The sequence below is a fragment of the Erpetoichthys calabaricus genome, chromosome 3 (assembly GCF_900747795.2).
Source record: "Erpetoichthys calabaricus chromosome 3, fErpCal1.3, whole genome shotgun sequence".
NCBI classification, from domain to species: domain Eukaryota; kingdom Metazoa; phylum Chordata; class Cladistia; order Polypteriformes; family Polypteridae; genus Erpetoichthys; species Erpetoichthys calabaricus.
In genome coordinates, this window is record NC_041396.2 from 221,513,675 (window position 1) to 221,538,838 (window position 25,164).

General features: G+C 38.8%; 1 protein-coding gene across 1 annotated transcript; it reads right to left on the minus strand.

The window, feature by feature from the left end:
* Positions 1–749: 749 nt before the first annotated feature.
* Positions 750–24,143, minus strand: LOC114648672 (calcium homeostasis modulator protein 4-like). Its single transcript, XM_028797831.2, has 3 exons — positions 24,092–24,143; positions 23,242–24,050; positions 750–7,754 (listed from the first exon to the last, which is right to left on the minus strand). The coding sequence occupies exons 2-3, from the start codon at positions 23,797–23,799 to the stop codon at positions 7,341–7,343; spliced, it is 972 nt and encodes a 323-aa protein (XP_028653664.1). The 5' UTR covers positions 23,800–24,050; positions 24,092–24,143; the 3' UTR covers positions 750–7,340.
* Between the last annotated feature and the right edge of the window lie 1,021 nt (positions 24,144–25,164).

The following is a 25,164-nucleotide window of genomic DNA, read 5'->3' on the forward strand; positions in this document are numbered from 1 at the left end:
CAGGATAATAATAACATTGGTATTTTTACTTCATTAAGATAAGTATTGCGTTAGATTAATCTCTGCTTTAAAATGTAATTGGAGAGCATAACACACGTTACTTTTAACGCATTACCCCAATACTGCTCCTGACAATGTGCTGCTGAGCTTAGCACTGTACGTTCAGCTTATCAACATAAATTTAATGATTCTGAAATACTGAGACAGAATATTTCAATCAGGAGAAGAAATAATGTGATCAGTGGTAAACCAATTAAGAGTTTATGTGGCCAAATAACAAAGTTACTAACTTAGAAATCTACGTGTGTTGACCAATAACCTTGTTTCTCTAACAAAAATAAGGGTTTACATGGCATTTAAAGAGGATTCTATGAATAACTGGTTTATTAAAGTCCTTTTAAAATTCACTTGTAGTTACCATTACCATTCTTTACAGTGAGGATTAGTTGTTTAAACAGCTAATGTGCAGAGTCACATGCACATAGCACTTCAGTCTCATCAGATAACCAGGCCTCCAGTCGCATACCTGCACCAACCTCTAGGTCAGTGCTACTCAACTTCATGTAACTCAGGGGCCAAAAATTGGGAATTACCCTGACTGAAGGGCTACAATGCAAAACAAGTTAAGTTTTTGGTGTTAGTTGTTTTCTAAAGATTTAAGTTAGCATATTTTAAAACTAGCAAATCTACTTAACACATTTTATTTGCACTTGGGGTTAGGTTTAATAAATAATCCTTCAACAGTATAATAAATGTAGCAATTAGCACTTTATTTAAAATTGAGCCAACATAAGACTTCTTTTGTTGTAATCATATAACATCACAAGATTTTAAGTAACAATTATCTAAAAATGGGAGTAAAAGTAAAAAAAAAAAAAGTAAAAATGCATCTTAAAATAATTATGAAAGCTATTTGAAACTTTACTGTAATTTAAATCTATCAACATTTTATTGCCCAATCTACTTTTGCTCCTTTAAATGCCATCATATAAGGAAAATATGTAAGTTACACTTGAATACTACCATGCTTCACCACAAATACAAACTAATACAATCAGGATGCTTATAACCATTCCCCCTTGTCTACCTTAAACAATTTATTTATACAACTGTAAATCCAAAAACAACTTTTCAAATAAAAATATTTTACTTGATGAAAATTCAGTTATGATTAATTATATACACAGCATCTGGTTCTTTCATGAAAAATTTGCTCTGCAGTTACTTTCTACTATAACTTACACCCCACACCATGACCTGGGCCATGTCTGATATATCAGTTGACTCGTCAAAGGCCTGACTAAAATGTTGTGTGTTACTTATGTCTTCTATAAAAGTTTTTCAAAAAGATTATCAGAAATTGTTTCAACTTTTCAGGCTAGTGTAGAATCTTGATAGTTGCAATTAGGATATCTGACCAACAATATCATCTTTGTTTTTAAAAATCAGTGAAAACAGATTCACTACACTCCAACTAACATTTCTTAATATGCTCACCTTCAGTAAAAGGCCTGTGGCTCTTTACAAGGTTCCACACTATTTTATATGATGCTTCTGTGATGGAATCACTCTCTTATTTTGCATCGTAGTAGATTTTGCTGGCCATAAAGACTGTCTAGAAGTGAACACATTTTATCCTTTCTTAAATCGGTCTGAGGGGGATATAATTTTCTAAAGTCAGCATGACAGCTTTCCTGGTGATGCTAGATATTTATGCATTTTAGTACCACTATACTTCTTTGACAAAGCGGACATAAAAGTTAGTCTTTTGCCATTTTCTTGTTGTTTTCACCAGTAGCTCTTGAAACGTTTTGTCTACTTTGCGTTGTGATGCAGAAAGAAACTTTGCTTGAACTGATAAGGTGTGTACACTAGTGTGCCCCCTTTTGATAGAAAATGGAATGTTCCTGTTTAGAGAAGGGATTTATTCTAAAATGATTCATAGACTTCAATATATTTCTTACTACCTAGCCTAGCCACAGAAAATTCTTCTGGGGGGGGGGGGTTTGGGGTCACATGTTGAGTAGTGCGGCTGTAGGTCATGTAGTGCAAGCAGGTTTCAAATAAAAATATACTGAATATGTCAAGTCCAAGTTATTATATTGGTTTTTGCATGCAGTACAATTAAATTCATATTAGTCACAGTAGTAATACCAAAAACAGTAAAAAAGACAATGAATACAACATCATAAACTGAATTCAACATACAGCAGTTCATATATACAAGAAATAATCATGCAGAAGTCATTATAAGTAGCTGTTGAGTGGCCCTACAACTGGTTGATAAAAATTGTCCCTGAATCTGCAACCCCAAATCAGAAACATTTGGGACATATGGAAAATGCAAATAAAAAAATGCAGTGATTCCTAAATGTACTTTTACTTTATTTCATTGCAAACTGTATGAACCCAAAAATATATCATGTTCTGTCTGGTCAACTTCATGTCATTTGTTAATATATATCAAATTCAAGTCTGCAACATATTTTAAAATAAGTTGGGACAGGGGCAAATTAGAGCCAGAAATGAGGAAAAAAAGTTAAATAATGATAGGATTTCAAACAGATAATGTCAACAGGCAATTAAAATTATAATCTGGTACAAAAGCAGTATCCACTAAAGGCTCTTTGACGAGCAAAGATGGGCAGAGGATCTCCTGTTTGTCAACAAATGCATGAGAAAATTATTGAAATGTTTAAGAACAATGTTCCTCAAAGAAGGATTGGTAGGTATTTACATAATTCTCCCTCTAGAGTGCATAATATCATTAAACGATTCAAGGTATCTGGAGGAATTTCAGAGCGTAAGGGGTAACGGCACAAGCCTAAGCTGAACTCACGTGATCTCCAATCTCTCAGATGGCACTGCCTCTAGAACTGTCACTCATCAATAGCCGAGATAACCATATGGGCAAGTGATTACTTTGGCAAACCTGTGTCAAGCACTACAATACAAAGTTACATTCACAAATTCCACCTTAAACTTTACTGTGCAAAAAAGAAGCCTTATGCTAACCATGTCCATGGACCACCACACAGTGGAAACATTTATTGTGGTCAGATGAATCAGTAACCCAGATCTTTTTTGGAAGAAATGGGACGGCGTATGCTCCGGACCAAAGACGAAAAGGACCATCCAGGCTGTTATCAGCAACAAATCCAAAATCCAGGGCCTGACTGTGTCAGTGTTTTGGCAAAGGTAATTTATACTTCTGTGATGGCAGCATTAAAGCAGAAAATTACACTGAGATTTTACAGCAACATACAGTATGCTGCCTTCAAGACAACATCTTTTCCAGGGACTTCAATGCATTATTTGACAAGACAATGCAAACCACATTCTGCACACATTACAAAGACACAGCTGCTGAAAAAGAGGGTATGGGTACTGGACTGGCCTGCCTGCAGTCCGGACTTGTCCCCACTAGAGAATGTGTGGAGAATTTTCAAACAAAAAGTGGAACAAGGATGACCTTGTGCTGTTGCACAACTTAAGATTTGTTTGCAGGAAGAATGGGGAAAAAAAAACACCTGAAATGCTTTATCGCTTGGTATCCTCACTGCCAAAATTTCTTTTAAGTGTTGTGAGAAGGAATGGCGACATTACAAAACGGTAAATGCTTTACCATGCCAACATTTTTTGGACTGTGGTGTATGTCTGAAATGCAGGAATTTATGTATATTAACAAATTAAATGAATCTGACCAGACAAAACATGAAATATCTTGGGTTCATACTGTATGCAATGAAATAAAAGTCAAAGTAAATTTAAGAAATCACTGCATTTTTTTACTTGCATTTTTCATGCCTCCCAACTTTTTCTGATTTGGGGTTGTACTTGTCCAAGTGCCAATTGTCTTGTACTGACAGAAAAATCTGACTGTGCAAAATGACTGAGGTCTTTAATATGGCACTGCCAATCCTTCTTGATTGGTATTTCACACACACTGACCAAGAAGAGTTTTTGACGTTTTAACGAAATCAAAATATTTTAAATGTTAATTCCCTGAGATTTTTCAGGTAAAAATAAAAAAGACGGTTTGAGGTAAGGTAGTTTTTGCTCATAAATCATTGCACCTGAGAGTGGTCTATAAACTATAACCCACATGTGTTGTGCTCACTTCAGATCATAAGTAAAGGTGTCTCCAAGAAATTTTAGAGTTCTGACCCTCTCTTCATGCTATTCTTTCTGAAGCAGATGAGAGTGTGATCATCCTCCTGCTTGCAGAAATGTACAGCAAGATCCTTGGTTGTGCCGATATTAAAGTAATTTATGTCCTGGCACCACTGTGTCAAGAGGCAAATCTCTTTTCTGAAAGTATATCGTCATTGCTGGTGATCTGTCTCACAATGGCTGTGTTATGAACTAATTTAATAATGGAGTTGCAGCTGTGTATTGAGAGATGGTTTGAATGATGAAGGCAAGTTGGAGATAGTGGATGGAAGGCATATTTTATTGGAGTGTAACAGTGGTCTAAAGTGTTTGCATACTCGGAAAGGCCAGTGACATACAGAGGGTATTAAGGTAAAAAAAAATCCTTGAATTTGCTTTGTTGAAGTCTCAAACAATATTTAATAATTCCTTAAGATTGTATGACAAAGTGTACATGGCTCATTTTCCTAGGCTTTTAGTGTCACACAAGGCCTGTCAATGCAGCAGATTTAACAGGGATGTATACATTCAGCTGCACACACCCCCACCCACATTCATGATAGAATACTAAAGTGAATGGCTGAACTGCAGCTCTACTAACATTTTGGTCAGCTCAGTATTTCATTTGACAACATAGGTGCAAATCATAGTTGAGCTTATACCTCTGCAGAGACTCTTTCAGACAAAAAGGCGGCCAGATGGACATTCATTTTAGGCATGTATTCCCTAACTGAACTCTAGCTGGATGTGACAAAATGTAACTCCTATAAACAGGCACCAGATAATAATCTGTAACTGGAAGGGACCTTGATCCGATTAGCAGAACGTGACATCTTTCTCCAAAACTACCTGCATTTATCTGTTCTGCTCCCTTTGGGTTAGCTGAGGATCTATTCTCTTTTTGGGGGGTCTGAATACATATGATCTGTTCTCTGCGTGAGCCAAAAGCCGACAAGGCAGTGAAGAACCACCCCCTCTTTGTAGAACAAAGAGTTCAACAACTTTCTTTGGCCTGGAAGCTACTTTCCTTTGAATCTTGGAGTTCAATGTCCTGAACTAGCTCGAAGGTCCATTCTGCCAAGCCAAGCTCTGTGCCATTGACGGAGCAGAGTTTGATAAGACTCAGAAGCAGCATTACGTCAAGAAGGGAACTTCAGCGTCTACACTCTTGTGGCAGAAAGAGCAACGCTTCCTTATGAAGTTGCAGAGAGCACAACAAGCTGCAAGCTCAGGAGCATCACACCACAGACAAAAGGATTTTGTAGGAATAGACAAAGAGTGCATTCCAACAAAATCGGAAGCCACCATTTAAAGAGGAGCAACAACACACAACTCCACACAGCATTGGGTATCATTTTAGAAGGCCTGGTATCATCAAACTGTTTATTTGTGCCAAGATAAATTAGAAGTATAAATAGACAGTAAACTTGTTACAGGTTTCTCTGTTTTCCTGTCCTGTCTTGATATACAGTATATGCAGTCATCATATTTCTATAATCCTTGTGTTTAAAAATAAATTGGATTATTATGTTTCTTAAAATGCCTCGCAGTTAGGAGACCTGGGTTCGCTTGCCGGGTCCTCCCTGCGTGGAGTTTGCATGTTCTCCCCGTGCCTGCGTGGGTTTTCTCCGGGTGCTCCGGTTTCCTCCCACAGTCCAAAGACATGCAGGTTAGGTGCATTGGCAATTCTAAATTGTCCCTAGTGTGTGCTGTGTGTGTGTGCGCCCCGCGGTGGGCTGGCGCCCTGCCTGGGGTTTGTTTTCTGCCTTGCGCCCTGTGTTGGCTGGGATTGGCTCCAGCAGACCCCCCGTGACCCTGTAGTTAGGATATAGCGGGTTGGATAATGGATGGATGGATTTTTCTTAAAACGATTGTGCTTCAGTTACTTTGATATAAGTCTAATGGCCAGAGACCACCTCCTGAGAAAGGTAAGGAAAATAAAGTGCGAGCTTAACCAAAAAGTTTAATTACTGGCATTGCAAGCTAATAATTAAATAACTGATTAACATTAATCAATCAATTCTTTTTCTCACATCCATACATTGTTTCCTACATTTATTTGGTGTCCCTGGGTGGCCAAAACAGAGATCCCTCACTCAGTTCCTGCAAGATTTAATAATAATGTTGTACAGTCTGCTCTGCATAATGCTGGTGCAGACTTGAGAAAGGATGTAGATGGCAATCAGGAAAACAACTGGAAAATGTCTGTGGGAATTAAGATGGGTAGCAATTGATCACTGCATATGTCAGATCAGGTAAGCAGTTTTTGGAGATGATTTAAACATACATGCATCCTGTGTTGTTTTCCATTAAAATCATCATGTCTTCTTGTCACACAAGAGTTGCATCAGATGGGACTAGATTAAGTAATAATAAACTTACAGTGATTTCCTACCTAGATTGTTACTGAATTGACTCATTTTTCTTAACTGGAAGAATTTTAATGCGTCCTCCATAACTCAATGCAAAAGGGACATTTTATATTATCTAAAAGTTCTTTTTCAGAATTTGGCATGTAATTCTTATTGTTATTCTATTTTCTTCTATATGGAAAACTACTTTATAACAGAACTTTTTTCAAATAACTGAATTTGGTAAGGGTGGGTCTTTATGACATGATATGTTGCATTGATTACATGTTTATTTGGACATTGTTTTATATAGTATAAGACTTTTATTAGATTGTATGTCTGATTGGTTATATATCTTTATTATTAGGCCTATATTTTGAAACTTAATAAAAATGCCTTCCATTTCATTTGACATGGTTTAGATAAGTAAGGAAAAGAAAATCCTAACTTTATTTCAAATTTCAAATCTAAAAGTAGAACATTTTTTAAAGGAAGAAATACTTTTTAAGGCACTGTATACTTGCTGCATTTTAGCAGTTGCATCAAAGCAGATATCTTTCAATAACAATCTGTTTAATCACAGAAAGAAATAAGAGTAATAAGCTTAAAATGTCATTCTGTGGTTTCCAAATAAATTCTGAATGAACTATAGAGTATGAATCTAACCGGAGTCCATGTACTTTTCACATCCAAAAACTTCTACAAACATTTTGTTTCAAGGATTGTATGGTGAGGTAAAAGTCATGTACAATTTATTTAATAATAATATTAATGAAGCATATCCATGCTTGTGGATGCTTTATGAAAAACACAAGATAATCATTTTGGTTGACTTGTTCATAGTGCTGAAGTGGAAGGTTGTAAACATATCCCCTCCTCAAGGTGTAAATACTTTCCATCATCAGACATTTCATCTGACCAAGAATGGAGAAGACTGTAGTGGTAGTTTTCTTCACTGATGACATTAAACATATCTGCACCAGAAATAAGCCTCCAGTCGTCTCGAGCAGGGATCCGGATATCCTTTACTTCTTTGTTCTCTGGGGAGAAGCCAAAGAACTTTTTAATGTGCTGACTAGCAAAGATCTTACTGTGTTGATCCATAGTTTGATCCATAAGTAACTGCTCATTATCCACGTAGCGGGACCAGTAGTTCAGGTGAACAAAGCTGAGTGGGGACAACCATCTTGCAAAGCAAACAAAAAGGAAACCAGAAACTGCCACAATGGCAATCAGGATCCAGCCAGCCACCTGAAATACAGAAAGCAGCATGTGTCAATCCAAAAGTCCCATATTTGAGGCAAGAACAACCAGCTGTTTGAACATCAGTTTATTACTGAACCCGTTTTATCTAATTTAGTGTCACAGTACTACAGTTTGGACCAACAAGACTGGGTGAAAGGAAGAAAGCAACTTTAGATAGGACATCGGTCTACTGCAAGACACACTTGTGCACTCATCCATATTTACTTATACAGATTGTATCCCACACACTCTCTGTGGAGAGAAATTTCTTCTTCTTTGCTAGGAACATGCCATAACATTCTCAGTGCTATGTGATGCAGAGTGTTAGAAACACGCTATCATAAAAATCTTCTCAAATAGCAGACAGTAAAATGAATCTGTAATCTGTCACAAACTGACATATGTATATATACATACATACATACATACATACAGTACTGTGCAAAAGTTTTAGGCAGGTGTGAAAAAAATGCTGTAAACAAAGAATGCTTTCAAAAATGGAAGTGTTAATCATTTATTTTCATCAATCAACAAAATGCAGTGAATGAACAAAAGAGAAATCTAAATCAAATCAATATTTGGTGTGACCACCCTTTGCCTTCAAAACAGCATCAATTCTTCTAGGTACACTTGCACAGTTTTTGAAGGAACTCGGCTGGTAGGTTGTTCCAAACATCTTGGAGAACTAACCACAGATCTTCTGTGGATGTAGGCTTCCTCACATCCTTCTGTCTCTTCATGTAATCCCAGACACACTCGATGATGTTGAGATCAGGGCTCTGTGGGGGCCATACCATCACTTCCAGGACTTCTTGTTCTTCTGTACACTGAAGATAGTTCTTAATGACTTTGGCTATATGTTTGGGGTCATTGTCCTGCTGCAGAATAAATTTGGGGTCAATCATACGCCTCCCTGATGGTATTGCATGATGGATAAGTATCTGCCTGTATTTCTCAGCATTGAGAACACCATTAATCCTGACCAAATCTCCAACTCCATTTGCAGAAATGCAGCCCCAAACATTCAAGGAACCTCCACCATGCTTCACTGTTGCCTGCAGACACTCATTGTACTGCTCTCCAGCCCTTCGACGAACAAACTGCCTTCTGCTACAGCCAAATATTTCAAATTTTGACTCATCAGTCCAGAGCACCTGCTGCCATTTTTCTGCACCCCAGTTCCTATGTTTTTGTGCATACTTGAGTCGCTTGGTCTTGTTTCCACGTCAGAGGTATGGCTTTTTGGCTGCAACTCTTCCATGAAGACCACTTCTGGCCAGACTTCTCCAGACAGTAGATGGGTGTACCTGGGTCCCACTGGTTTCTGCCAGTTCTGAGCTGATGGCACTGCTGGACATCTTCCGATTTCGAAGGTTAGTAAGCTTGATGTGTCTTTCATTTGCTGCACAAGTTTCCTTGGCCGACCACTGCGTCTACGATCCTCAACGTTGCCCGTTTCTTTGTGCTTCTTGAAAAGAGCTTGAACAGCACATCTTGAAACCCCAGTCTGCCTTGAAATCTTTGTCTTGGAGAGACCTTGCTGATGCAGTATAACTACCTTGTGTCTTGTTGCTGTGCTCAATCTTGCCATGACATGAAACTGTCTTCCACAACCTCACCTTGGTAGCAGAGTCTGGCTGTTCCTCACCCAGTTTCCAGCCTCCTACACAGCTGTTTCTGTTTCAGTTAATGACTGTGTTTCAACCGACGTGTGACATTGATGATCATTAGCACCTGTTTGGTATAATTGGTTGAACATACACCTGACTATAATCCTACAAAATCCCTGACTTTGTGCAAGTGTACCTATAAGAATTGATGCTTATTGGCCTTTTTTTATGAGTTTCAAGCAATGCCTGATCACTGCAAGTCAGCAGAGCTGCTGTTTAGGATCTTCATTTTCTTGGCACCCTCGGAATACTTTACGCTGTTTACATAAATAAAAGACAGACATAAATCTCTATCCTTGTTGTTTGACATGCTAGTTTACACTTCAACAACTACTCATACATCTACTTTGTGATGTTTAATCTTTCCAATTTTTTTGTTTTTATTATTCAAATGTGAAAGATGACTTAAAAGTATAAACTACTAGCTGTTTGGGCAGACCGGACCACAATCTGGTTCATCTTATTCCCAGCGACAAGTGTGTTATTAGACAGACACCTGTTACTGCCAGGATAGTGAGGAAGTGGAGCCTGGAGGCTGAAATGGCTCTTGCAGACCAGCTTTGTGGTGTCCTCTGTTGTCACCTGTTCAGTCAGCCTCTAAGGCTCCAGAAAGTGCTACTGCTGGAGCACTTGAATTGTTCCTGTTCTTGGAGCACTTGCATTGTCCCTGTTCCTAAAAAAAGGCAGGTGCATCTTCATATATGATTACAGATCAGTGACACATCTCACACATCATGAAGACATTTGAGAGACTGGTCCTGGACTATATGAGACTTCTTATAGAACAACTGGACCCACTACAGTTTGCCTCTTGGAGTGAAAGATGCAATTACCTACCTGCTTCACAAGGCTTATTCTCACCTGGACAAAGTTGGCAGCGCTGCAAGGATTATGTATATTTCTTTTATTTCTCCAGTGCCTTCAGTAACATCCAGCCATCTCTGTTAAGGGATAAACTCAGAGATATGCAGGTGGATGAGCATGTGGTGTCCTGTATAACTGATTATCTTCTGGGCAGACCGCAGTTTGTGAGAATCAAGGACTGTGTTTCTGATACGGATGTGGGGAACCCTGGAGCACCACAAGAAACAGTACTGTCTCCTTTTCTCTTCACTCTGTACACCTCCGACTACAAATACAAAACTACTGTAAGTCATGTCACTTGCAGATGTTCTCAGATGATTCTGCACTTTTGGATGTATTAATAAGGGGAATGAGACAGAATACAGTCACGTGGGGAATTTTGTTTCTTGGTGCAAAGAGAATTGTCTGTACCTTAACATCACAAAAACCAAGGAACTTGTTAGAAACTTCCGCCACACCAAAGAGCCACTATATCTGGTCACTATTCAGAGATGAATTTAGAGGTGGTCCACTCCTACATGTACTTGGGGGTCCACATCAATGACAGGTTGGACTGGTCTCAGAATACAGAGGAACTATTTAAGAAAGGGGAGAGCACGCTCTCTTTCCTTAGGAGACTACATTTATATAATGTGAGTAGTGCTATTCTTCACATCTTCAACAACTCTCTGATGGCCAGTGCAGTTTTCTACTCTGTGGTGTTCTGGGCTGGTAATATCACTTCAAGAGAAGCCCACCAAATCAACATAAAATACTTATGTTGTCACTCTGTTTTATGTTCCAGGAGCCCCTACAGTGTGCATATTCACATACCTATTATATACGTAATACTTTCCGGTAAAAAATGCCTTGAAGTAATCGAGTGGCTGCTAATCCGTAGTGTCCACCAGCAGGCCATGTCATTTGGTGAAGTCCAGTTGCTAGCTTCTCTCCCACAGATTGATGTTTGTATAGTCCTCCCAGGGCAAATGTTTTCATTGGCGTGTCAGCTGCACGAGCGTGTCCAGCACTATGATCAGCTGATGCAGGCACCTGACTTTCATTTTCAATATCCAGATCACTTGTATCAAAATCGGTTTCCGATAAGTCAGAGCAATATTCAGCAATAATATGCAAAAAATAAAGAAAGAAATATGCACAGAGTATTTTGCTTTGTGCATTTGTTTCGCTCGACGTCGATGCCATTCTAGACGTTGTTTACGCTACTCACTCGCAGGGTTTCATTGTCAAGTCAACGAGTCTAATGGTCCTCTGAGCAAAGAGGGTCTACCTACATGTATAATGTAACGGTGAGTTTTCTCAACATTTACAGCTTTCTTTCGCCCTCTGCCCCTGATATCCATCCTCAACCACTTGTGTCGACAAGTCAACAGCCGCCCTAAAAGAGTTAAAAGGGCAGGCTCAGTTATGGGATGCACTCTGGACTCCTGGAGGTTTGTAGCAAAGAAGAGAATTAAAACAAAAGGTGAGTGCCATTATGAACAATGCTACACATACGCCTCCTGACACACTAACACTGAGTACTTTCACACAACAAATTATTCAGTAAAAGTGTGTCAAGAACCACTACCGGGGCTCCTTTTACACCAACAGCAATATGCCTACATAATGTCTTACTGTTGGCTGGGACTGCCAAGTCAGAACTTTTCTATTCTTTGGTTTTTTAGTCAGTCATTCTGGTGTGTGTTCAGATCATCTATTTATGTATTTATTTACTGAAAGAGCTTCTGAAAAGTTCAAATTTCCCCCTGGGGGCAAATTATTATTATATATATATATATATATATATATATATATATATATATATATATATATATATATATATATATATATACACATACATATACATACACACAGACACATACAAACACAGGGTAATTATATAAGGAACTTATAAATATGAATACGAGTATATGAACCATTGTTTTCCTACACACACATCAAATATTAGTTAAACACATGACTTTGTTCTGAATCTTGGGAGTGAACTACTCTCAGTGTGCCACCGAGGCTTAATGATGCAACCCTGAAGCATTTTGTTGTTTCATACTTTAGTACAGTGGCTTCTAACCTTATTCTGATGACAACCTTTTTTGACATGTTTGGAGTCTGCACAGTCAGAGTGAAGGAGAATATTTCCCTTAGGCATAGGCATGTCTTTTTTTCTTTGCACTTCTCGAAGGGAAGGATACCAGAGAAAAGTTTGGGATAATTTGAACTTACATGAGTCATGTGCCCAAGCCTGTGATGAATGTGCCGTCAGCTGCTTGGCCATTTTTCTTATAATTCTCTAAAGTATTTTTAGGAATAAGCACAATTCTTCATGTTATAACTTTATAGACTCATTAGACCATTTAAATAAAAAATAGTTTTTGCTATTTCTAACTGCTATTTTAGTTTTGTCACCCATCAAGTTTTCAGTAGCACATATAAGGAACAGTATGGTGAGCTAACAGAATGCTTGCTCTTCTGGAGCACCAAAATTTATTTGACGCTGTCCCTGACATACACCACTGGGTCATCTGAACAGCAAGAATGACCTTTTATCACATTTGGCATATGCTGTAGTTAACATCCAGCACTCTGTGATCACCAGTTTTGGTTGAACCTCGGCTATTGCTACATATTGTACCCTACCAGCCTTACTAATGTCATTGTTTACATGTCAGCAAATTTTTGTTTTAGATAAATATCAGAACAGAAGCTTATATCTGACAGGATCTCCAACATTGGCAGTTTCACATCCTCTTAGTTTGGGTATTTTATTTTGTATTATTTGTTCCCGAGCAGAAAATATTGGTTCCTTATTAAGCGTTTTTGCTGTCACCATGTATAAAAACTCCCAGAATCTCTGGAGAGCAACATTGTCCAATAATGATTAACTTCAAAACATAAAAGGTTGAACATGTATCTTTTACAGTGGTTACCCTTGAGTGGAAATCTCTCCTCATATTTGTCCAAATTATCAGAGGTACTGTGGTGGGCCACTGCATTCTAATTATCTTAATGATTATCTACTTGGTTTACATAACACATTTGTGTCTCCAGAAATGTGCAGGGAGTTCCCAGGCATAAAAGTCACACGTAGGCAGCAGCTGGTGAAAGACTGTAACAAGTGCTGGGTAGAAAGACTGTCCATTGCTGTCCTAAGCTGCACATCTTTTAAATGTGAGATGGAAACTTAAGTAAATAGAGAAAAAAAACCCATTTAGGATCATGCTAACTGCCCAGGACCATAGCTGGGAGACAGTGTTTTAAAATGCTGCATCACTATTCATCTCATATTTAGGCAGTATGTAAATGAAGACATATTAAAATGCTTTTGTGTACTACAGACTATGACAAAAACTGATTTTTTTTTTCCTGAATTCCATAAAAATGTTAATCACATAGCATCACACACACAGCAAAACAAGCCATGATGCTATCGACATTAACCTCAAATAAAGAACCAGAAAAACAACCTGCAGGTCAGAATAACCTCAATATGTTATCATAACATAACACAATCAAATCTCCTTAATCCAGTTAAGGGTCACTGGGAGCCAGACTATATTCAGGTAGCACTGGGTAAAAGGCAGGAAAATGACCTGCAAATGAGTTAATTGTACCCAAATTTAGAATAACAAATTAATCTAACACGCATGTCTTTGGGATATGCAGTAAAACTCTAGTACTCAAAAGAAAAATGAATTCAGACACAGTATGAGCATGCCAGCTGTACAGAAATTTACCAAGCACTGGGTTTTAACCCAAGATGTTGAATTTGTAAGATAGAAGTGCTAAATTCTGTGGGTTTTATTACCCCTAACCTATGCAAAGTCTACTGGCAGTTTATATCAAGATTCCTCAATGGCATTTGGTGTTCAATTGCACCCTTAGGAGACCATCACATATTTCCTTAATCCCTTACTGTAAGTACTACATACGGAATTAAGGGTGTGTGATATTGGCAAAAATTATATCTTGATATTTTCTAGGACTTCGATGATAACGATAATTAGACGAGATTTTGCATCCTTTAAAAATGTGTTTGTAACATGAAATACATTAAAATCAGCAGTCAAAGTATTTCTGAGATCAAACAGTGCAAATATGAGTAAACCATTTCAAAATGGCCTACAGGATTTACACAAAAAATTGCACTAAGACCAACAAAACTATTATAATGAGAGCATTTTTAAGTAACAGATACTTACCCTTAAACAAGATTTGAATCCAAATGGAACACACATTACAGTCCAGAGAAACAGACTGCTCTTCTGTAAGGTGAATTGTGCAACGTACAAGCAAAAACAAAAATCTAACGTACTATGTTGTAGTGTAAAAATCCAGGAACACTCAATAAAAATGAATAAAAAAAAATCAAGTGACGGTGAGACACAAAGAAGGCAGATTCACCAGCATTTGTGTGTCAGCTTTTATCCATCCAGATCAGAGAATGTCCAGCTCCATTGCCTCAAAACACCACTCACATCTACAGTTACTCCCAGTTTCAAATAAAAACTAACAGCGTCAGATCCCTAGGGCGGTAGTATGTATCGTGATTGTGACTGAGAGAATAAAAGTGAAAAAAAAAACAAAAAACGGTAACTTTCATAAGTCCTATAAATGTACACTGTCTGTTACAGACGCAAACCAAATGTATGTGTGTACTGTATAATATTAACTATAAGAGCAGCTCACTACTGAAAATGGCAAATACAGGAGGCAGACGGGATCAAACCGGGGACTCTTGATTACAAGTCAACAAATCTTACCGCTATGCCACGGAAGCTGTTGTATCATCCTTGAACCTTTTGTGAAAGTGTTTATTTGATCTTTGGACTTCAGGCTTCACACATTATATAGTTTATGCCAACATTTTGTCATTTACTACTAAAATATGACAAACGTTTCTGTTTTAACAATGTGTTTACACAGATTATTGTAGAAATGGAACACACATGAAATGCATGTGTTCCAAATAAGAATCTATTATTTCCACTCTAAAACTCCAGCACTTCACTCCCAGATAATCAATCAAGGCATGAGCTGGGAGAACTATGTGTACGTTCTGCGGCGGTGGGGAATGGAATAGCAGGCTGCTTGCTGCTTGTCTTTATCGGCACATTTACAGGACAAAAGACGCTGAGGGAGAGGTGTGAACGGATTTAAGGTGGGCCGGACCTATGAGTTTTTTCGTAGGCTCTGGTAATTCTAGTGTTAAGCCTCGTTCATGCTGGATCTTCACTATGCCTTTTGGTGCTTTGCTTATATAACACTATTGGTAGTATGCCTTTTTTATAACTTCTGTTTCCTCATCATAAATGAGTTCAAGTGTAAAATAATGACATTTACTTCCATGATTTTTAAAGCATCATTCATTTTCCTTTTTCTAGCACTTAAAATTGGAGATGAACATTGTGCATTTTAGTGCGATGATGCATTTTCTACTATTTTGTTTAGAAAAATAAATTCCATATTTTAGTAAAGAAAGTGTACAAGTATTAAAACATAGCTAAGCAATTTCCCCAATTTAAGCATACATTTCACCTTATACTTGAATTATCCTGTAACGCAGGGGTTCTCAAACTTTTTCAGTCCTGGGACCCCTTTACAAGCCATACGATATTCGCGGACCCCTGATGCGGCCTGATTTGTCAACCCAAATTATAATAGCATAGCCACAGGCATAAAGTGTAAACTTCTTTTATCTGAAGTCGACTTTATAAAATAAATCATTCTTTGTAGTCATAACAACAATAACTATTGACAGTCAATAATACAGTGTCATATGACAGTCACAGGACTAAAGCCTGCTTAGCAAAAACAAAAAATGCAAATCAACTACAACTACAGTATTTAATGCTTAATACTCATACTGCATAACTACAATACAACATTGTTCATTTAATAAAGAGTAAGACTATTAATTTTACGGCTACCTACCAGTGGTAAACGTTTTAATTATTTAATACGTTCAAATGTATTACAAATACAATTACATTAGACTCTAATACTCATAGAAACTAATGAGATGTGTGGGCTTGCATTTGTCGGCAGAGAAGGTCTATCCTTGGTGAGATTTTTGATAGACACACTCGAATGTCATCTTCCACCTGGAGACGTGATCTAAACTTAGATTTTATCACAGCTAATGCTGAGAACGATGTTTCGCACTGGTAGGTAGTTGCAAATGGGACCAGCACAGTCAATGCTCTCTCAGCTAAAAGTGTATATTCGTTCCTAACGTTGCACCAAAACGCGGTCAATGTTTGTTCTTGAAATTTAAGTTTGAGACTTCTGTCACTAGACAATTCAGCCAACTGTTCTTCTTCCTTCCTGGTCAAGTTGGTAAGCTGACAACTGAATGGATTTCTGATCCAGTCATAATCTGCAATGTTATCTGTTGGAAAGTACCTGTCAAAGTATTCTTCCATCGCCGACAAATGGTCAAAGATATCTGTTGCCAAGTTATCAATGGCCATATTGTTTTCATTCAGAAATTCAGTTAACAGTTCAAACATATCACAGCTTTTATTTTGTACTTGTGTCTTCCATATTCTCAACTTTTTCTTGAAGGCAGTTATCTTGTCTGTTGTTTTCAACACGCTTGAATCTCTGCCTTGCAGTGATGTGTTAAGTGCATTAAGTTGACAAAAGATATCAGCCAGGTAAGCCAATTTTGCAAGCCATACATTATCTGAAACAAACTTCACCAGCTCTGAGTTTTTGTCCATCAAAAATGATGCCAGTTCACTGCGAAGCTCGAAGACACGTTGAAGTACCTTTCCGCGTGACAACCAGCGAACCTCTGTGTGTAGCAGCAGATGTCGATGATCTGAGCCGCTTTCTTCGCACAGTGCAGCAAACAGTCGTCCATTCAACGGTCTGCACTTTATCCAATTAACTAGTTTAATGCATGTATTTAGCACTTCACCGAAGGATTCGTTTAAATTCTTACTAGCAAGAGCTTCACGATGAATCATGCAATGTGTGGAAATAATATTCGGAGAAACAGTTCGTACACGTGCAACAACCCCACTTTTATGACCTGTCATTGCTGCAGCTCCGTCCGTACAAATTCCAATACATCTGGACCACTCAAGCTTGTTAGCAATGAAGAAATCATTTAGCATTGCAAATATATCTTCACCTGTCGTTCTAAGTGGCACAGGTTTGCAGAACAGAAAGTCCTCGACCACATCATTGTCAAAGCAATATCTAACGTAGACCAGTAACTGCGCTTGGCCTGCAATATCGGTACTTTCGTCCAACTGTATGGCAAATGTACTGCTTTGTAGGCGCTCAACCAATTGTAATTGGATGTCATTGGACATGTCGCAAATTCGCCTTCTGATGGTATCGTTTGATACTGGTATAGACAGTAATTTTCGGCTGCTTTCTTTTCCTAACATTATCTCGCATATTTCTAAAGCCGCTGGCATAATCAAACTCTCCGCAACCGTGTGTGCTTTTTTGCTCTTAGCTATTCGCATTGCCATAATATACGAAGCCTTAAGAGCTTTTTCATTCACTGTTGTCGCAGTGCTAATAATTTTCTGCTGATTTGCATACACTTCTGCTCAACGTTTGAAGAAATCAACGGGTTTGTCTTTTAGTTCATTATGCTTTGTTACAAGATGGCGCTTCAGTTTAGCAGGTTTCAAACTTTCGTTCGATAACACGTTTAAACAAATGACACATTGTGGCTGATCACTGTTGTCTTTGTACGGTATAAATCCGAATTGTAAATATTCAGGATCATATTTACGTAATTTTGCCTTACGCGGTGCGGACTCTCTTTCGGCATCATGTCTCAGTTCATCGCCACTATTTCCATTACCCCCGTGCTCTTCTTCAGATATCCGCTTACGCTTCAAATATTTATCCATACGTTAGTTGGGCGTACGAAAAACAATTTAACAAGCAAGAATTACCACTGTATAACTTAATAATTAATCATAAACTGTGCACGATTACAGGCTGCGACTATAATGATGTCATCATAGAATAGTTCGTAATAGACATATATATACTATATATAGAATATAAACAGTAGTGAGGGGCGAGTTGATTATTATTCGCATTATCCGATTGGATAAAATGGCGTTTAGCGAAGAAGTTATTAATTGTAAGCAATTTTCACCCTTTCTGCGGACCACCTACGGTCGTCGGTCCGCGGATCACAGTTTGAGAACCGCTGCTGTAACGGATTACCATATTTTGTATTTTTGTTGTCCTTCCAAACTGCCTTGTGGTGATATAGTTGTGAAGGGCTCTGTATTATCAACGATATAAGTAAGGTGGGCTTCTTCATAGCTTAGATCGATTAGTTACTCTTATTTAGTTTGGTCTGAAGTGTTCACAGTTTTACGTTGTGATACAATTTCATCTTGTCCTGGGCTGGTTCCTGTCAATTGCCTAATGCTGCCAGTTAATAGTGTCTAGCAACTGAATGTTCCTAGGTATAATTCACATTCACTGTCTCCATACTGACTTTTGTGAAATTAAAAAAACAAAATACAGGAAGAGGGATAAACAAGAAACTACTTGCTCAGTTTTCTGTACATATTATGGATAATTGAAATGTTTTCAGCCTGAATCTGAAGGTTTTACTGTAAGTTGCTGATTTTATAAGTGATTAGCTCCTATTTACTAAAACATGTGAATTACAAGTTTCTAGCATATATGTTGCAAAACAGTTAGGAATAACCCTATGTAAGTTTATTTAGGATCCAAATAATCCGAGGAAAGAAGCTGCTGAGATGGCGTGCAGTTTGGGTCGCAATAGACCTGTACCTCCTCTGTGCTGGTAATTTAATGAACAGATGGGTGCTGGGATGGATGGAGTCGGCAGCAGTCCTTCCTGCTTGCTTTTTCGCTCTGGCGATGAACAGATCTTTAAATGTTGGGAGACAACAGCCAATGATTTTCTCAGCTGAACAAATCACCAGCTCCAACCGACGCTTTAGTCTTAGAAAGAAAGGAGGCAGAAGGAAACCAAACGGTGATAAGAGATGGTCACAATACTCTCAGTGATGGCCAAGTAAAAATTTAACAATATCTGCCTAGATATGCTAATCTTTTTTAGCTGGCAAAGGAAGAACAATCTCTGCCTGGCTTTATTGATGATGTGCTTGTGTCTTTTTAATATGCAGTATTAGTGAATGCAGTCCCCATGAATTTGAACGACTGAACCACAGACACAGTCTGGCAATTAATTTGCAAAGGTGGACAGATAGTGACTTGTCGGCAGAAGTCAATCCTCACTTCCACTGTCTTAATAGCATTGAGCTCCAAGTTGTTACAAGAACACCATTCCACAAGACAGCCCAACTTTTTTTGATGTGTCTTCCTATCATTATTGGAAATAAGACCTACTACGGTTGTGTTATCTGTAAACTTAAGGATGTTTACATATTTGTCTATGGATCTACAGTCATCTGTATAAAGTGAAAACAGGAAGGGTGAAAGAACACAGCCTTGGGGGGACCCTATGCTAATTGACATTGGATCCGACAGATGTATGCCCAGTCTCACATACTGCTTCCTACCTGTCAAGGAACTCATAATCCACTGGCAGACACCATAGGGTACTCCTAACTAGACTGTCAAATTCAAAAAGTGCAGATTTCACACTGAAACAATTAACGAGTTTAACTCTGAAATCACATTCCTGTAACTGTGTTTGTGTTTATCATAATCAAACTGTTGTCTTTTTATGTAGCACCATTCTCTGTGCTCACCAACACAAGGCAATTTGTGCAGCACACATGATAAAAGATATATAGTAAGAGAACTGAAATATCAGTGATAACAAATCTCAGGATATTCATGAAAATTATGTAAAGAGTTTGTAGAAGTAAAAAAGAGAATGTAACCCAAACAGATGAAGACGGAGTAAAAGCTGACAGACAGTACTGTGCAGTCATCATTTGTGTCAAAAGTTGCACTCTACATTTATGTATATTCTTGAGGCAGGCAGAGACAAGCACACCAAGGGCCTCATGTATAAACGGTGCGTACGCACAGAAATGTTGCGTACGAACCTTTCCACGATCAAATCGCGATGTATAAAACCTAAACTTGGCGTAAAGCCACGCACATTTCCACGGTAACTCATTCCTTGGCGTACGCAATTTATCCGCCCGGTTTTGCAGACTGGCGGCACCCAGTGTCAAAGCAGTGCTACTGTTCCTGTGTGATCACCCTTTCTTTCTTAAATCCACATTCCTGGCGCGGCTTTATAAATACACTGAAATTAACTGCATATCGTTTATTAGTGTAATGCATCTGATTGTAATTAACCTGTAGCAATATAATGGTCCAGGGAATAGCCATAGTATTCCAAATACCATAACTGCTTTAGCGTTGTAACTCTCACTGCATCTTCTTTCAGCTGATCCCGTTAAGGGTTGCCACAGCAGATCATCTTTTTCCATATTACTCTCACTGCACCACTCGGAGTATTTATATCACTGTATCTGAGTGGGGAATCACAGCAGCAGCTGATTGGAAAGAGAATTATCGGTACACAGCATGAAGCAGATGCTGCCTGAGCCACAGCAAACGCTTTAGTCCCTGTACGGACTTCGCGGTTTAGAAACAGTTTCATCCCAAGAACTCTAAACGCACTAAATCAGTCCATCAAGTGCTCCTTGTAGAACTGTTTGTACTTATAAGTACAATCACCTCACTGTAAACTTGCACTACAGTTATAATATTGCACAACCTGCGCCACTTTATAAAGCACGTATTTACATGTGATGACGGTATTCATTTCTAAGACGAAATGCAGCAAAACATGTTGATTATATTATACAGATAAAACTTTAACTTCATTTAAATAATCTGTATTGTTAATAATTAAACATGTGAGGACACGGTGCCGCAGCGCTAGCTAGTTCAGTAATTGTTCCTGCATTGCGCTGTATTCTTGCTGGTGCTGACGCGACACTGGAAAGATAGACGGATATAATAATTAAACACGTACTACTAAGATATTTCAATGTTCCTTAAAAGTTTTGAAGAATCGAAGTTCTAAGCTTACAGATGGCTTCACGTCTATTACATAGCTTATTGTGTGGCGATTGAGTTTTTGGAGAAAGAAAAGTAAGGACAGGAATTGGAGTACGTTTGAAAGAGACAGTACTGCTGTGATGAATTATTTCATTGAAGGTTGCGCATGGCGCAGCAAGCCTCTTGCGTGAGACATGAACAAGCACTGCGCCACCGTGTTCCCTTGTTTAATAACATGCTTTCATTCCTATCATCATGAAAAAGATATCACGTATACATCTCAGTATTTTAATTATTCAGAGAGCTGTAATATCACGAATGTAATGGATTATGTGTCCTGTCGGAGAAAGAGAAAGCCCGTTTAAAAAGCAGGTAGTGATTCATACACATAGAGCACATAGAAGATCAAATACAGAACAAAGCATTTAACATGCCACTTTAGTTACAATGGGATTTGAGAAACTAGTAAATTAAACGATTTTAAGATAATAATTTAATAATAATTTTTTGCATTTATATAGCGCTTTTCTCACTACTCAAAGCGCTCAGCAATTGCAGGTTAAGGGCCTTGCTTAAGGGCCCAACAGAGCAGAGTCCCTATTGGCATTTACGGGATTCGAACCGGCAACCTTCCGATTGCCAGTGCAGATCTCTAGCCTCAGAGCCACCACTCCGCCATGATGAGTTTATGATGTTCTACTTTAATGGCAAAATAAACTACGTGATTAAAGTGGAAATTTCGAGATTAAAGTTGACATTTCGTGCTTTTTTCCCCCACTGTGTGCCTATTTTTTTTTTTGTCTGTACCCAAATAAGCTTTCATATGACACTCAGACGGTGGGCTACGACTCGCTTTTTCACGGCGACTTTGATATGTGATTTCTTTTTTATTTCGGGCACTGTGCGACTTTGTGAAGTTGAGCCTTCGAGTTTCTCCGACACTCTGTCACTTGATCAACTTCCTTTTGTTGATTATACCACTGTTTAAACCAACAAATAGTACGTTTTTCCTTTGCCTCCACTTGGTATTCGCTGAAATTCTTATATTTTCCCTCGTGCTTTTCCCATTGTCTTTTCACAGAAGGCTATTTATATTGATTTGCATATTCAAAGAGGCGTAATTCTGGGAGGAGTTGGGGCGGACAGAAGGCGCGTGCACGTGCGTTACTTTTCACGCAAATCGGGATTTATGTAGTGGAAGAACGTGAAAGTATGCGTGCGCACAGATTCCTGCATCTGGATTTTTCTGTGCGTACGCACAATCCCGCTTTTGTCCTTACGCCATGTTATAGTGTGAGTTCTACGCACGGCGTTTTACATGAGGCCCCAGGTGTGTAACAGAAAGGCACAAAAACCAGACTGAACAATGATCATGGGGAAAGTGGGCAACTATAAAGAAACTGTGTACTGTGCCTTAGAGAAATACTGTAACATCTGGAGTTTGATACAGGAGAGGAGACCATTCAGTCCCTTTGGTTAACTAACAGCTATGTTGTCCCAAAAGTTTACTTCTGATACTTTTAAAGGTAGTGAAGCTTCTGTTTTAACTGACATTGAATTTTGTTTCAGATTCCAAAAAATATTTATGATTTACTACTTAATTGAAACAGCATTTAAAACTTTGTTTCAATAGTTTTACAGAATAATAAATCCTACACTGATATTCTGTTCGCTGAATATTTTTTATTTCAAACCACAAAAAAGAACTGAATACTTATGCAAGGCACTACTATTCATGCGTCAATGGAAGTTGTGTGCGAATTTATCAAAGTGGTTTTTACCATAAAGATAACCATTAAAACCGTAACATGAATCAACACACTACTACAATTGCCTTTTATCACAGGATTGTAATTTTTACAGTAAGATGCAAAAAATATGCATAACACCAAAAAGCGCACTCAGAACTCAAATCTGAATCCTTTTCCGTACACCTAGAAAGGCTCACCACGTACCTGTGACTGATACATCAGCACGCGGACCACTTCATCCCGCACTAAGGTCAGATTGTCCGGGACAAGCCGAGGACAGGGCATAGTTGCCAGTAGTTCTTGGCGGGCGCGCTCGGGCAGTCTCGTGACGATTTCTTGGTCTACCACTGCGTACTCGCTGACTGCGCAAGCATAATAAGCGCCGTTTAGTAACGTTACTGACATCCAGGTGATGGGAGCCACAACAGCCCTGCCGGTAATGCTACAGCATACAAAACAGACGAGTTTGTATCTCTTCAAGGCGCCCCTGGCCCCCGCCTCCTGGGGACGCCCTCTGCTAGGGTTCTCCATGATGAGCCTCCACGTCTGGTCGTTGAGCGTGTATCCGACAATGAGCAGGATGAGTGCCGGCACTCCCATAAAGGCGAGACCGTAGAACAGGTTTCTGTCTACTTTGCACGGACAGTTGAAAGCGAAGAAAGAGAAGAGCTGTTGGCCCCCAATCGTGATTAAGGCAACGAGGGCATTGAAAATGATCGTCTCTTTCCCCTTTAAAAATGATAAAATATTTGTGAAAGACATGGTGCTCTGTAAGCCGATCACAGGACTGCTAGTACGAGTTTTTCCTGTTCTCACCACCAAACTCTTCTTAATTTGAGAGGGGTGTGCCTAAGTGAGAAGGGAGGCTCGCAGTACGCCTTGTTGTGCACAACTCGCTTCCTTTACACCCAAGATTGTCTGTATTTGAACTACGCTGGACAATAACTTGTTCTTGTATTTATTTTGCATTTTGAAAGGCTGATGTAAAACACTACGGTGTTAGAGCGCGCAGCCTTCCGTGTTAAAAATTATTATATATACAGGATATATATACATATGTATATACTGCCTTTCGTGTGGTTTGACTCGAGGTTTCTTTACCTAGTATATTTATTTATGTTATCTGTTTTTAAGATTGTTTAGATTTGTTTTTCTCACTAATATTATTGCCTTATTTTTTTGTTACATTGCCTTTGACATCTTGTAAAGCAATACGAGTGTTTGTATGAAAATGTGCTATATAAAAATACATGTTGTTGGCATTAGGTTGATCGACGGTTATCGATATGGTTTGAATATGCGTAGTCTGGTTGTTTTTTTGTTTTTTTTTTTTCAGCAAACGCTCATTTTTAAGCTAAGCCTTGAAGATTCTCCTCTCATTTTTGCAGCAGGTTAGGTGGATTGGCGATTCTAAATTGGCCCTAGTCTGTGCTTGGTGTGTGGGTGTGTTTGTGTGTGTCCTGCGGTGGGTTGGCACCCTGCCCGGGATTGGTTCCTGCCTTGTGCCCTGTGTTGGCTGGGATTGGCTCCAGCAGACCCCCGTGACCCTGTGTTCGGATTCAGCGGGTTGGAAAATGGATGGATGGATGGATGTAGATTAGAATTTCACATAGTGCGATGGTCAGCAATTTACTCCCGATGCTTGGCGTGCATGGCAGCCACGTTCTTGTTACACTTTTTTCAAGCACACATAGTGGTGTCCTGCTGATCTCTGTATAGTGACAGCTTCTGCATGATGGTCTTGTATACACTGAACATGACAGAGCCATTCAGTGTAAATTATTGGTATTTTTGATGACACGTTATGTTCACAAATATAGCATACATTCTTTTACAAATTAAACTTGCATCAAGTGAAGCTGAATTTATTCCATCCATCCATTATCCAACCTGCTATATCCTAACTACAGGGTCACAGGGGTCTGCTGGAGCCAATCCCAGCCAGCACAGGGCGCAAGGCAGGAAAACAAACCAACCAGCCCACTACAGGGCACACACACCCACACACCAAGCACAATTTAGAATCGCCAATACACCTAACCTGCATGTCTTTGGACTGTGGGAGGAAACCCACACAGACATGGGGAGAACATGCAGACTCCACACAGGGAGGACCCGGGAAGCGAA